General features: G+C 42.9%; 1 protein-coding gene across 1 annotated transcript in view; it reads right to left on the reverse strand.

Moving 5' to 3' along the window:
* The window catches only part of sorcs2 (sortilin-related VPS10 domain containing receptor 2), a 357,654-nt gene that overhangs the window by 257,479 nt on the left and 87,735 nt on the right, over positions 1-12,440 (reverse strand). The window contains exon 2 of the mRNA XM_073474430.1: positions 7,132-7,199. Coding sequence (XP_073330531.1) covers positions 7,132-7,199 — 68 coding nt within the window. The remainder of the gene's footprint in view (positions 1-7,131; positions 7,200-12,440) is intronic.

Below are 12,440 nucleotides of genomic sequence, written 5' to 3' on the forward strand. Positions count from 1 at the left end.
ATGCTTAACATTCTGTCTGAAATGGTTCGACACAGCACTATTATATGACCCTGGAGAAGCATTTTTCTGGCTCTATATGAAACCACTTCTGCTTTGAGAGTCAATCCACTGCTTGCCATCTTATTTAGCAAGCAGAGCCCTCTTGGGTGCTGTCTCTATGTCTCTCCGTCTCTCTCTAGGCTGTGAAATATGCATGGAGGAGGCAAGTGATGAGGTTGAGGGGGCGTAGGGATGAAGGGAAGACGATGCTCTCGCCTCGATTAAGTATTTACACCCCCCAGACCATCTGGACCAAGGGAGAGAACAAAGACAGAGAAAGAGGGGGAAATGGACAGAATGAACCTGAGAGGGAAATGAATGAGTGGAAGCGAGGGGAGGACGAGGTGAGGAGGAAAAAGGAGAGCGGGAAATGAAACATACTGTGCTGATTAAGCCCAAAAGTTTCTGCTTTGTTGCTCTCTCTCCTGGTTTAGTTTGGAGAAATGTGATCTGGACCCCAGGGAGGGCTAATCATCAACACATTTGTAATGGTGGAATAACTCCGTGTATGTGTGTACGGTGTGTGTGTATGCACATCCACATCTGAAACAAGCTGATTAAGGAGGCATCAAAGTGGGAAGTGAGCCGTAGATGTAGCGCTAGCCTGCAGCCGAGGAGCCTCAAAGCATCGGCTTCAAAACACTGAGACAAATTGAAACAAAGATACAGATCGACTGGAGCTTTAAGTTACTATTAGCGCTTCCACTCAATCTTTCATTTTCTCTGTACTCTGCACTTGTTCCTCTCAGTACTGCACTGCTGGTTATTGGATATCCTACAGTCATATTGTCATTCATTGTAACTCATATACGTGCAGCACATTCTAATGTTATGAGTGTGATAATGTGCCCCATGCTGCCTCATTCTCATTTAAAGTTAAAATTGCTATTACTTTCCTTATATATTTCCTCAACTTTTATACTATATATCGCCAGGTTCTGTTCAGCGTTATACAATTGAAACAGTTCTCATCAAGCATCAAGTCATCATTACTAAAAATATCATTTTCATGGGAAGTTTGTAACCAGACCAATATTGTTATACACAGGATGCAATTTATGACAAAAACAGGGCGGTTGATGTTTGTGAAACGATTTTATTCCTGAAAATAAATCACAAACAGCAGTGGGCCTGTTGAACTTGAACTTAACTGATGCATTTGCAGAAGCTAAATATAAGTTATGGTGCTGTGAGACTGCTGCTAGATCATTTCTGCTAACCCATGCCTCTCTTGTGTGCGGGAAGCCAGAGAGCACGGAGCGCTACTAGCTAAAAGATACGTGATGTTCGCAGAGATAGTAGCTAAATTAAAAAACAAGATTGAGCTAGCTATGCAGTTTTGTGTGATTTTTTTTTTCTTCAATTTTGGGATATCCCACAATCTCTAGAAAACATTAACGTTAGCTTTCTATAAGTGCCCATGGGGGGCTTTATTAAAATGAACTTGAAAATGAAAATATAATGCCACTCCTTCCTCTGATGAAGTCTGTGAGATGCAGTTTAAAGTCATTTACAGCCAAACTGAAAGTGTTCCTCTGGCAGAAAAACATATCGTTGGCAGTAAGTAGGAATAGTCAGAAGAGATGATCATGTTGCGTTTAATGTTGCCTAATAGTGAAATTTTTTCTCTGTGTTGCATTAAAGGGACTACAAACTGTAGGATTCCTACTTAACACTATTGCTAAGTGTTGCAAGAACAAGAATGATGCGTCTGCCAGTCATCTCAGCTGTTTAGAGTAACTCACATGTCTAAAAATAAATGTGTCAGGCATGACAGCATTTTTTGTATGTTGACATGGTTCAGAAAGAAATAGCACAGTTTTTCCCTTCTCCTTTGTAATGTATTATGTTATCATGACCCAGTTTTCCCACAGGAATCAATCAAAGCTTTAACTTCCTCTATAATCACTTATCATCTCCCTGAACGCAGCTTTGAAGAGTGGCTTTGTTGCGAAGATAGACGAGAATTTAGGTCTAAGTGGAGAGAGGGATGGAAGTGATGAAACAGAGGATGGAGAGAGGAGGATGAGGTGTGGATGCTGGAGGGCTGATGTGTCCATCTGAAATGTGACTCCCCCTACTGTTCAGCTTGAAGAAACTCTGGAGGCTCTCTCTACAGTATCTTCCGTTTAATTGATGTTACCCATTAACAAAGAGCTATGTAAAAACACAGCTATATGCTAATAGCTATAGACAAATACATGTTACAAACCCATAAAAGCCTACAAAATCAGGGTTATATCAATTAAATACGCTCTGTGATTATGGCTTATATGGCAATTTAGCATATCTGACCGTTAAGCATCTATGATGGACATGACGTCAATGTTTGTGTTTGTGGAAGTGAGCTTTGGTTGATCTAGTGTATAGAGAAGTGCTGTGCTGTCAGACGATCTCTTCATCCATAATGGAGCACAGGAGCCCCCCCCCTGGTGCAATGGCTACCAGCCTCCCTTGCCTCTTCAAAAGATGTGCGAAGACAGCATGAATTATAAATACCCCCCGACTCTCACACCCTGTTTATGCTAGTGTATGATTACTTTGCTGGTGCTTGGGTTTAACAAGTTTTAAAAGGCAAAAATTGGGACATAAATACTTAGATTTGACCAACATGGGTTTCTGAAGGCCCATTTTGAAGGCCAGTAACAGATACTTTTAGGGAATGATGCTACCAGTAGCCAATGTTTGAACCACTTGACTAAAACAAGGTGAAATATTTGACCTTTTTTCCATTTAGGAAATGGATTTCAGGTTTGAATAGCTTCTCAAACTGGATTTAGCCCATTTGGAGACATTGAAAGTCCACTAAATATCTGGATACTATTTGGTAATCGGATTAGTCATTACAAACAATTCCATCCAACAAAGAGATGACCCTGACTGCCCGGAATTTGAAACACCATGCATCCTCTAAAAATGAAAAACTCTTGCAGTGAGGATCCAAAGCCAGAGAGAAGTGGAGTGCACATCTGCTCCCTTTCAGTTTGAGGATCAAAAAGGTTTACTAAGTATTTCATGGCTCGACTCGAAGCAACAGAGTCTTAAGAAGAGTTCTGTCAGCCCGCAGTCATCACAGTGTTTGGTAATGCAGGGGCAAATCCTCACGTCTTTGACTAATCTGTGAGCACCTTGCCCTCTGTTTATTCTCTGATGCCGTACCCGAATTTGCTCTGCATTTAAGGCATAAGTCTGGACTAGTCAACTGAGAGACCATATCAGATTAGTCAAATGTCTTATTTTAAAGTCCTCTAAAGGTAAGAGTGGGAATTCATTGTGGGTCTTGTGTTCAGCCTTCCACCATCATCCACCACAGCCAGGAACTCAAAAAGCTTTACAGTCTAGGATTGAAAATGATGCCCTCCCCCTGGTTAATGCATTTAGAGGTGCTCCAAATTACCTAATGCCATTATCACAAAATATATGCAGTAAAGGTCTCAGTGTAATTCCAACAAAGCACATGTCAGACCGTCCATCATTCTGAAACCTGTTGCCAAACACTGACATTTCGAGGAACTTTCCGAACTGACGACCTGACAATCAAACCTACATCATGTAGTGACTGGCCAGGTGTGCAAATGTGTTAAAGTAGTTTGAACGCCTCTCTCGAGCTCTCAAGAACGCTTTTGGCGAGAGTCTTGCTGAGAGTGCGCGTTAATTGCGTCCGCGCTACAAAGTTCAGAGTTCTTGGAGAGAGATCACGAAGGCAACGGGATTCAGCCAAGAGGAAGCTATGATGGCAGGAGTGTTGAGTGTGTTGAGGTGCGTGAAACAGGTGTAAACACTTTTGCCTTCAGGCACGGTCAGGCAACAACTCCCTAAGACCTTGTTTAATTGAAGCACTAAGCAAGAGGCCTTAATGTTTTACTGCTGGTCTAATGGTTAATGTAGCATGTTTAAATTAAACAACTGAAAGGCTGAGAATTCTTTTGAGTGCAAAAGGTTGGGAAACTCCCCTTGATGGTCTTTTTAGTGGAGGTTGGTAGCACGTACACACTCATACACACGCGTGCACACACACACACACACAGTGGGACATCAGAGTTTTAAGTGTCCAGTTTATCTCTTCTCACTTCAAGGGTCCAGACCTCTGACTGTTGTAATTCACCTCAGCCAAAGAAAAACACGACATCGCTGCCGCCACAGCATCAATTATTGACCAGAGCCTTACCACACTGAGTCTCCTACTGTCTAGAAAGAGAGAAAGAAAGCAAGAAAGAAAGAAAGAAAGAAAGAAAGAAAGAAAGAAAGACCTGCTGTCCACAGGCAGCTCTACAGCCTCAAATGGATACATCTGAGTCATCTTCTCACAGGTACATTTTCATATATTTCAAGCTGCGTACTTCAAAGATGAGCATAAACTGCCTGGTAAAGCCTCAGGTGGTCCATGAGTTACCGCTCACTTTTTCCCCCTGCCTGCTTCACACAGAGAGCCATTCTGACAAGACAAGTGAGGGATGATGTTGGGTGTTTGTTTGTCTTTTTTCAGACGAGCTATAGCCCATGAACTTTGGCCAGCCATAACAGACTGAAGGACGGACACACAGGAGTAAAAGGCAGCATTGGTAAAGTTCTTGTTTAAGACACACATGCTATACTGTAGTTTGTTGTACTGACTGACCTTGACTTGAGTTAAGATACTTTTTTCAAATTTTGAAATATATGCTTAAATTTAGTTTGTTAAAGGGGCTCTCTGGAACTTCCATGTTGTGTTAGGCACCAGTTGTTAGTTTATGTAAACGGAATCCAGTTCTAAACTTTAGCTATTGATGCTCTTAGTCAGCGGAGCAGAGAGAACCAAGACGAGGCACTGGATAACGTGCATAAACTCAGATCATTGGGCAATTGCACAAATCTGACCTGAGTTCGTCATGAAGATATCCACAATCCTGCAGCCAAACAATTCTGGCAAATCATCAACAGGCTTGTATATGCAACGCAGAGAGATGGGGAAGGTCATGTGAGCATAACAACCCGCTCACATATGCCCAATAACAAAGTGATAAATACATGTAAATTGCTACAAATTGTTACACAGAGCCCCTTTAGTGTCAGTAAACAACTACAGCTGTCATGGTTTTCTGTGCTAATAGCCGGTTTACTTGCTAAATGCTCGCAATATATATGTGTATTGATTGTTTGAAATGGAATTTAAAGGAGCAGCAGCAGCGGTAACCAAGATGACTGCGAGTGCTACATGCAGGAACTCGAACTTATCAACATAAAGTAGAAAGAATTGCTGGACATACATAACCTGAATCTCTTTGTTGGATAAGTGATCACATGACTGAATTGTTTTTAGTAAGGAAAAGCTTGTACGACAGCATTTTTAGGCCGGACTGGACTTTTGCGAGAAATCTGACCCGAGTCCGTCACAAAGAAATCCTCAGTCCAGCAGCATTAAACAAGTAAAACATAGCATCCACAGGACGGTACAGGCAACCAAGAGTGACGGACAAGGTCCCATTTACATATACGACCAAAAAAAAGGTGATCAATACATGTGAATTACTACAAATTGTTACATGGAGCACCTTTAAGGTGGTTTTGCACAGTGAGGGAAGTTTTACCAGCTAACACATCAATCTGAGTGATTTCTTTGGTGGTCTCTCAGGACAGAAGTACTGTAAATGACACTAACCGGCTGATACCCGGTTCTTTGGATTGAATCCAATAGCAGTTATAGGTGTTCAGCTGTGAAGACACGGACTGTGTGCTTTGCTTATTGACACAAGACGAGCCTCCATAGACCACCGTTGATCTAGAAGGGCCGGAGTTCATTAACTCGGCTGCTCCAAAAAAACTTTTCTCCTGTCTGTGCTGTTAACTTTCCCCCTGTGTGAAAGCTGGCATCTTGATCTACGCCACCTGACAGGGCGAGACAGCAAACCCATTCATCTTCCCCCATCTTCCTTGTTTGATCCTACAGCCCTGAGACTTCAAAGCCTATAGGCCAGTGGATTGTGGCTGTCCACACACCACGCCAAGCTGACAGCTACAAGGAGCCGAGGCACACCCCACACATAATACCTACCAAGACGTGGTCAGGGAGCCGTATGGGTCCATTCGGAAACATGCTAATTTCATGCTAATCTCTGCTTTTTTAGACGATGATGCCAACAGGCAGCCGGCCAGCTTTTTCTGTCTCTGCCAATTTAGGTACAATTCAGATTAAATTCGAGCACTCGCCGTGTGTTTTCTTTCTCAAGTAGCTGTCCAGTGGTGAATCAGCGGCATTATTCATACACTGCAACAATTAAAACATCAACAAGGGAAGGAGAAAAATATGTACATTATTCATATCTGTCCTCCAGGGAGGCATGCAGTCAGAGCTAATGAGAGGCTGATTCTTTGAAGTCATGGAGCCCTCAGTGAGGTGAATGGCATGAATTAAGTACCACCATCAGACACGTTTTGCTCCATGCGAACGCCTCCTAGACGGCTAATTTTAGCCAGTGTTATGAGCCCTGTCTTGTCTATTTTTCAAGTTTTCATTAGGAAATGTGAATATAATTACGTTCTCTCAACACCCTTATCTATGAGAAGGACATGCTCAGCTACACAGTGGCACCCCAGGAGCTGGTGGAGTGGATGTAGAATCAAGAGGACATTAATATTCCATGAGAATATATGTACGGGCGCAGGATACACTTGTTGTGAAGTTGAGCGGAATGGATGCATTGCACTCAAAAGCGAGAACAGTGTGAAGCGTTTTTGGCGAGAAGCAGCTTTGCTAAATAGAGAAGGCTCTGCCAGCCAGACTTGACCCTTTTCCCTGGCACTGCCGGTGCCTGCCGTCCTGCCCTGTGCCATGCTGATATGCTATCTGCCCAAACAGATGCCCGCTCTGGCCTCGCAGCGCCACTCTCCGGTCCCCCACTTTACATCGCCGCTGCCTGCTGATGTTTTGTCCGCCCTAGCGCTCTGTATCACTCACGTCTCCTTGAGGAAACACAGCGGAGAGATAGCGGAGACCGCGCTGCCCTCGCTGTTGAAGGGAAGCTGCTCGCTGATGATAGGTCTGCGTGAGTCTGAGGCCAGACATGACATAAAGACATCCAGCAAGAGCTAACACGGTGTAAACGTTTGGCCTACCTCCACAGCGAGCTCTCCAGCACCTTGGTGGAGTCAGCATGGTAATACTTGGTGAGGATCAGGATGACCTGTAAGGAAAGGTGGAAGAGAGAGATACGTTTAATATGTTGAGCATTAAGCTACTGAGGAGAAAGACTGGGGGGATGGCATGGATGACAAGGAGGGAAAAAATTGGGGGAAATTAAAGTGGAATCCACATACAATAGCTTGTGTAAAGAAAATAAACAAACAATAAACAAATAAGAGTGCAATTAAATAAAATAAAATAATTTAAACACTTTCTTGATATCAATTTAATTAACATCAACGTGTTTTTAATCATAGTAAAGGTTTTTTCTAATCGTTCATCTAATTATTTTTTTTTTCGCGCTACTCCACTCTTGTCAACCTCATTTTCAGAAGCAGTGTGCAAGTTTAAAAAAAAAAAAAAAAAAAAAAGTCTATAAATCTGTCGTACACTCTCTGCCAACCATCAGATAGGCTATAAAAAGTTAGCAGTTAGTGGCTGGAACATCTGATGTTAGCATAGCAATGCATTTAGCCTACATTTTGCTCCGATGCCCCCAAGAAGCCAAAAATTAACAACTGAATGCAGCTTTATGAACTAGCCACACAAATCGCTAGGCTAATCTATTTTCAGATAACCGAGTTAGCTAAAAAAAATCTGTTTCAAAAATATTCAGATTGACGGACTCGCAGCCCACAAATGCTGGGGAGTGCTAACAACGATTACTTGTGCTCAGGGCAGATTGTATATTGTGCAGTAAATTTAACATGGCAGCTTCAGCAGAACTGATTCCTAATGTTGGGTCACACTGTTAGTGGTCTTCTCCAGTTTAATTCTTATAATCCATATGTTCACATTTATTCCACATGGGAATTTTTGATGAAACTAAGAATAACTACAATGAAAATGTTCTTTTTTTCTTCATAATTGAGTTTGTTCAATCATTTTTTACTTACTTTCTATAACTGTACTTTTCTTTCTTTGACAGTTTTCTGAAATTCTACAGAGAGGGAAAAAAACAACTACAGGCTTAATGAGCTGTCAGTGTTTCATAGGACCCTTGAACCCAGAAAAAATCTTATTGAAAAAAAAACTTTATTGATTCAGTTTTAGGCATCAGTGGACAATAGACCATCAGAAATGTAGCCAATGTTTGTCCAAGATTTATACTAATCTCTCCTCTGCATTTATATTTCAAGCAAAGGCAACCGTGGGGAACTTCATCTGCACTGCTGCTGATTTTATGCTGAGTATTATTTGAGGGAGCTTGGAGAAACTATTACCCTGAACAAATAACAGTCTGTTTGCTACTTTGATTTTAAAGAGGGCTCACACAGTGCTTTGCTCACTGTTTCTCCTAGCCGCCTTCGTGCCAGCACGAGAAATTTTGCTAAAACATACTTTTCTTGGGGCGATTTGATAATAAAATCTTTATTTCATAATGTGAGAGGAGGACGGATGTAATATTATCACTATATTTGACAAAATCAAATCAAATCCATTACATGTAGGGATGCATCATTCATGTGACCTAGACATCCTGGTCGGAGGGCACAAACCCCGTGCGTGTACACTGGATCAGAGACTCTTGTCTTTCATATTTCTGAGAACTCCTGTTCTTGACAGCTAGGTCTGCTGGGATTTGCGTTGCCATGGCGAGAGTGCCAGTGGGTTAGGCAGCACAGTGGTGCCTGGTGGTGTGATTGACAGGCTGGCTAGCAGCTCTAGGTAGTGGAGCGAGAGAAAAACCCAGGCCTGCCTTCAGGCAGAGGGGAGTTGATTGGCCGAGGGGTCCAGCCCAGAGGCAGCTGCCAAAAGCAGGTCGTGTTGAAGGTGGCTGCTCCCGAGGAGCCGAGCTGCAAACACTGTGTAATATGGACACTCCTGATACATCTTAATGTGGAAAGCAAGCACAGCCTCTGTCATCGTTCTCTGTAGTGATAGCACATGATTACATCTAATTTTTTTTTTTTTTTAATTTTTGGTGACTTGCAGCACCAGTGCATGGAAAATGTTCAGTCTGGGTGGCCTCTGGGAAAATGAAAAGCAGCTAACTAAGGTAAGACCAGGAGATAAAAATCTGTTTGATTTCTTTGTCAGATAGGATGAAAGCTGTCTAACGCAGCTGACTTAATGAGATACTTGGCTTCAGGCCCAAATAGTTTCTCAAATATCTCCTCAAAATGATTAGCCTTATAAAACCTAGCCTGTAGCATAAAGTAGAGCCTTCCTCTTGCGTCAAGATGAAGCTACATCGCCTGTACCATCCAATTGCAATTCGTAGTAGTTTAAAAACCCTAAGCAATTTTAATAAGACCTTCCACTGATGCTGGGCTGACTTGGTAAACGTCTTAAAAGTTTTTTTTCCACACTAAACTAGGAGTTGGTTAAAGCGGGGTTCCACAGCTGGGGACTTACAGAATGAGCTTTGAGAGCTCTAGACCAATTTCCACAACACAGACTGTCATCAAAGCCACTCAGTGGAGTCTCTAGGCGCTTGGCTCAAAGCAACCAAAATGCAGGATTTCCAACCCTGGTAGAGCTTGGCTTCCAAAGATGTTTATGGAGTCCACAAAACCGGAACAGACGACATTTCCCTGAGCAGCAGCCCGCTTGCCAGGGCCGATAACAACCTCGGTAACAGCTCGAACAAATTCAGTGAATACCTGCCTCTCCTCGGCCTCTAACTATCAGAAAAACCTTGCTGATGAGGAATTAGACAGCATGCACACAGCATCTGAATTTGCAAACCAGCCGCCGTGTGAGGCTCTCTGAGTCATGCAGCATGCAGCCAGTATTCCCCGATTGGTCGTTGGCCTACTGTGACTCAACCGGTGTCTCTGGAAACAGGCTGTCCGCCTCTGCACAGCTGTCCTTTTCCTAATGAGACGCCGGTGCAAAGCTCGACACTCTCACCATGCAGGCAGAAAGGCAAACTAACAGCAATAGTCCCTTGACATGCGGATTAGATCAACCACGCTGCACACTTAGTACTTGTGCCTCCCCAAGCCAATCTTGGTTGCTTTTTCCCTCCAGCTTTAAACCTCCAGCTGAAAATTAAAATCAAAGTTTTAACAGCTAAATTGATTCATTTTTATTTATTTATTTCCTTTTGTTTTTGTTGGGATGAAAATACCAGATACAGACCGAACACCTGCATTTGTTGATGTGTTTCTGGTCATGAAACAAATAAAAGTCCAATAGTCACTCTAGGGGAAAATATCTGACTCTTGGTCTAAAAGTTACTATGTTCACCTGCTAGCTGCTAACTTTGCCAGCTATTTAGTGCTGGGCAGGTTGTTTATCAAAGCTTTCTTACTGAACACAGCTGCAAACGGGATTAATACTGGAGAGCTGCAGCCCAAAACAGAAGTTCAAGAAGCTATAAGGCTCTGGACAGCTGTCTGAGGGCAGGGAGGGGAAATACACCAGCTGACCGGACTGGAGAAGTTGGCAACATATACAGTACAAAGCACATCACTTGCACAGTATTTATTATATTTTATCAACACCAGTGTTGCGGGTAACGCATTACAAAAGCAATGCGTTACAGTAATATATTTCTAATGCAAAATCCAATAGAACAATCTCATGACAGAACCGGGGTGATGCTAACTTCTTGGTTATCTTACAAAAAAAGCCATCCCTGCAGCACTCTATCGACATTTGTTGTAAGGCAGCGACCTCTAGCCAGTAAAGGAGGGAGTCAGGTGAAGTAGAGTAATAAATAGAAAAGGTTTGCATAAGGAGGATGTTGGAATGGATGGTTGAGATAAACAAGCACAGGACTTTCATGTATGATGTTTTCCTTAACCAAGTTGTTTTCTTGCCTCAACCCAACCAACTGTGCCTGTACAACAAAGGTCTGCTACGGATGTCGCTGGTACGCTGCCACAGTGACGCTATTTTGACAATGTTGATATGTCGATCTGGAAATTTAACTATTAAGTTGTTTAGATATGAGCATGTAAGGACCATGTTAGTAAAGCTGCCCAACATAGAAAATGGAATAAAAAATATGCTCATACCCTACAATCTCTTACTCAAAATACATTTGGCCGGCTGGTGACAAGTCCGCCCTGTCTACAGTGTAATGCATAATTGTACCTTTCTCACGCAAATGTATCCTCTGTCTTGTACAGGAAAAGGAGAAGGGAATAGAAACTGTGCTGCCTCTATCAGTCCATCAGCCCCATGAGATTGAGGTATGCATCATTCATCCAGATGCCAATGGCAATAAAATATTCTGCCTCTCTATCCCCACGTTGAGTCGGTCTTCAAGGCCTATGTTTTGCGCTCAATTGGAAAATGATTTTTCTTTGCGGATGAAGTGGACAGGGCAAGGATGTATTCAGCCATAAATCACTACTGGCAGGAGGCAGAGAGAGCGTTTATTTGGCAGCAGCATGCCTAGCCACATTGACAAAACTGCTGAACAGCACAGAAGCCAGATTCCTCCATTGCCTCTAGTGTACAGAGCAGTGCGTTAGGAGTACAACTTGGCAGGTTCTACCTGCAGCTCACTGGACTAAAGGGCAGAAATTGGCATTGGTTAACAGTCCAACAAGCGTTTTTTTCATGAGCAATATCCCTGCAAGGAACTTGGTGTCCTAATCAACGTGTTGCAGAGGAAGTATAGCTCTATTGTAGCCACCTTGTAATACCACTACCACATAATCAGCCACTGTGGGTTTCTTGTTTGTAAGCTAGCGGACAATGAGTCTAATGGCTTTTATTGAGGGAAAGTCAACAGGGTGGTCAGGACCCCTGGATGACTTCATACAAGAGCTACAAGAGACCCCATTGAGAGTCGAGCTCGTAGCCGAGTTGACCATGAACTCCAGCCTGACAACCAGCGTTTGTCCCCGAGACATTCCCATCAACTGTGTGTCAATGGAGCGCTATCAATCAGCTATTGAGGAGAAGACGGAGGGAGAAAATGTTCAAGAAAGAAAAGGGACCGGGGGGGAAATAAGACAGACAGACTCCGAGGCTCTGGAAAAAGAATGCACTCATTCATTTTTAAAGCGAAAACAGTGAAATACAAGTACTTCATCCAAGTGTGTGTGCGACACCCCCTCCCTATCCCTCTGGGGCGCCTCGCATTCTCCAGAAACAGACCACACGCATAAACAATTCATCACAGTCAGTAATAAGAGGGAGGAACTCATTTTTGTCTCTTTTCCAAAAAAAAGATGAAGCCCAATTTATATTCTCGGAGCACAAAAGTAAATTCCACACGATTAAATTTGTGGAATGACTTTGTGCTGACACTTTGACGCCATCCCCGTCACACACACGA

The sequence above is a fragment of the Pagrus major genome, chromosome 10 (assembly GCF_040436345.1).
Source record: "Pagrus major chromosome 10, Pma_NU_1.0".
Lineage (NCBI taxonomy): Eukaryota > Metazoa > Chordata > Actinopteri > Spariformes > Sparidae > Pagrus > Pagrus major.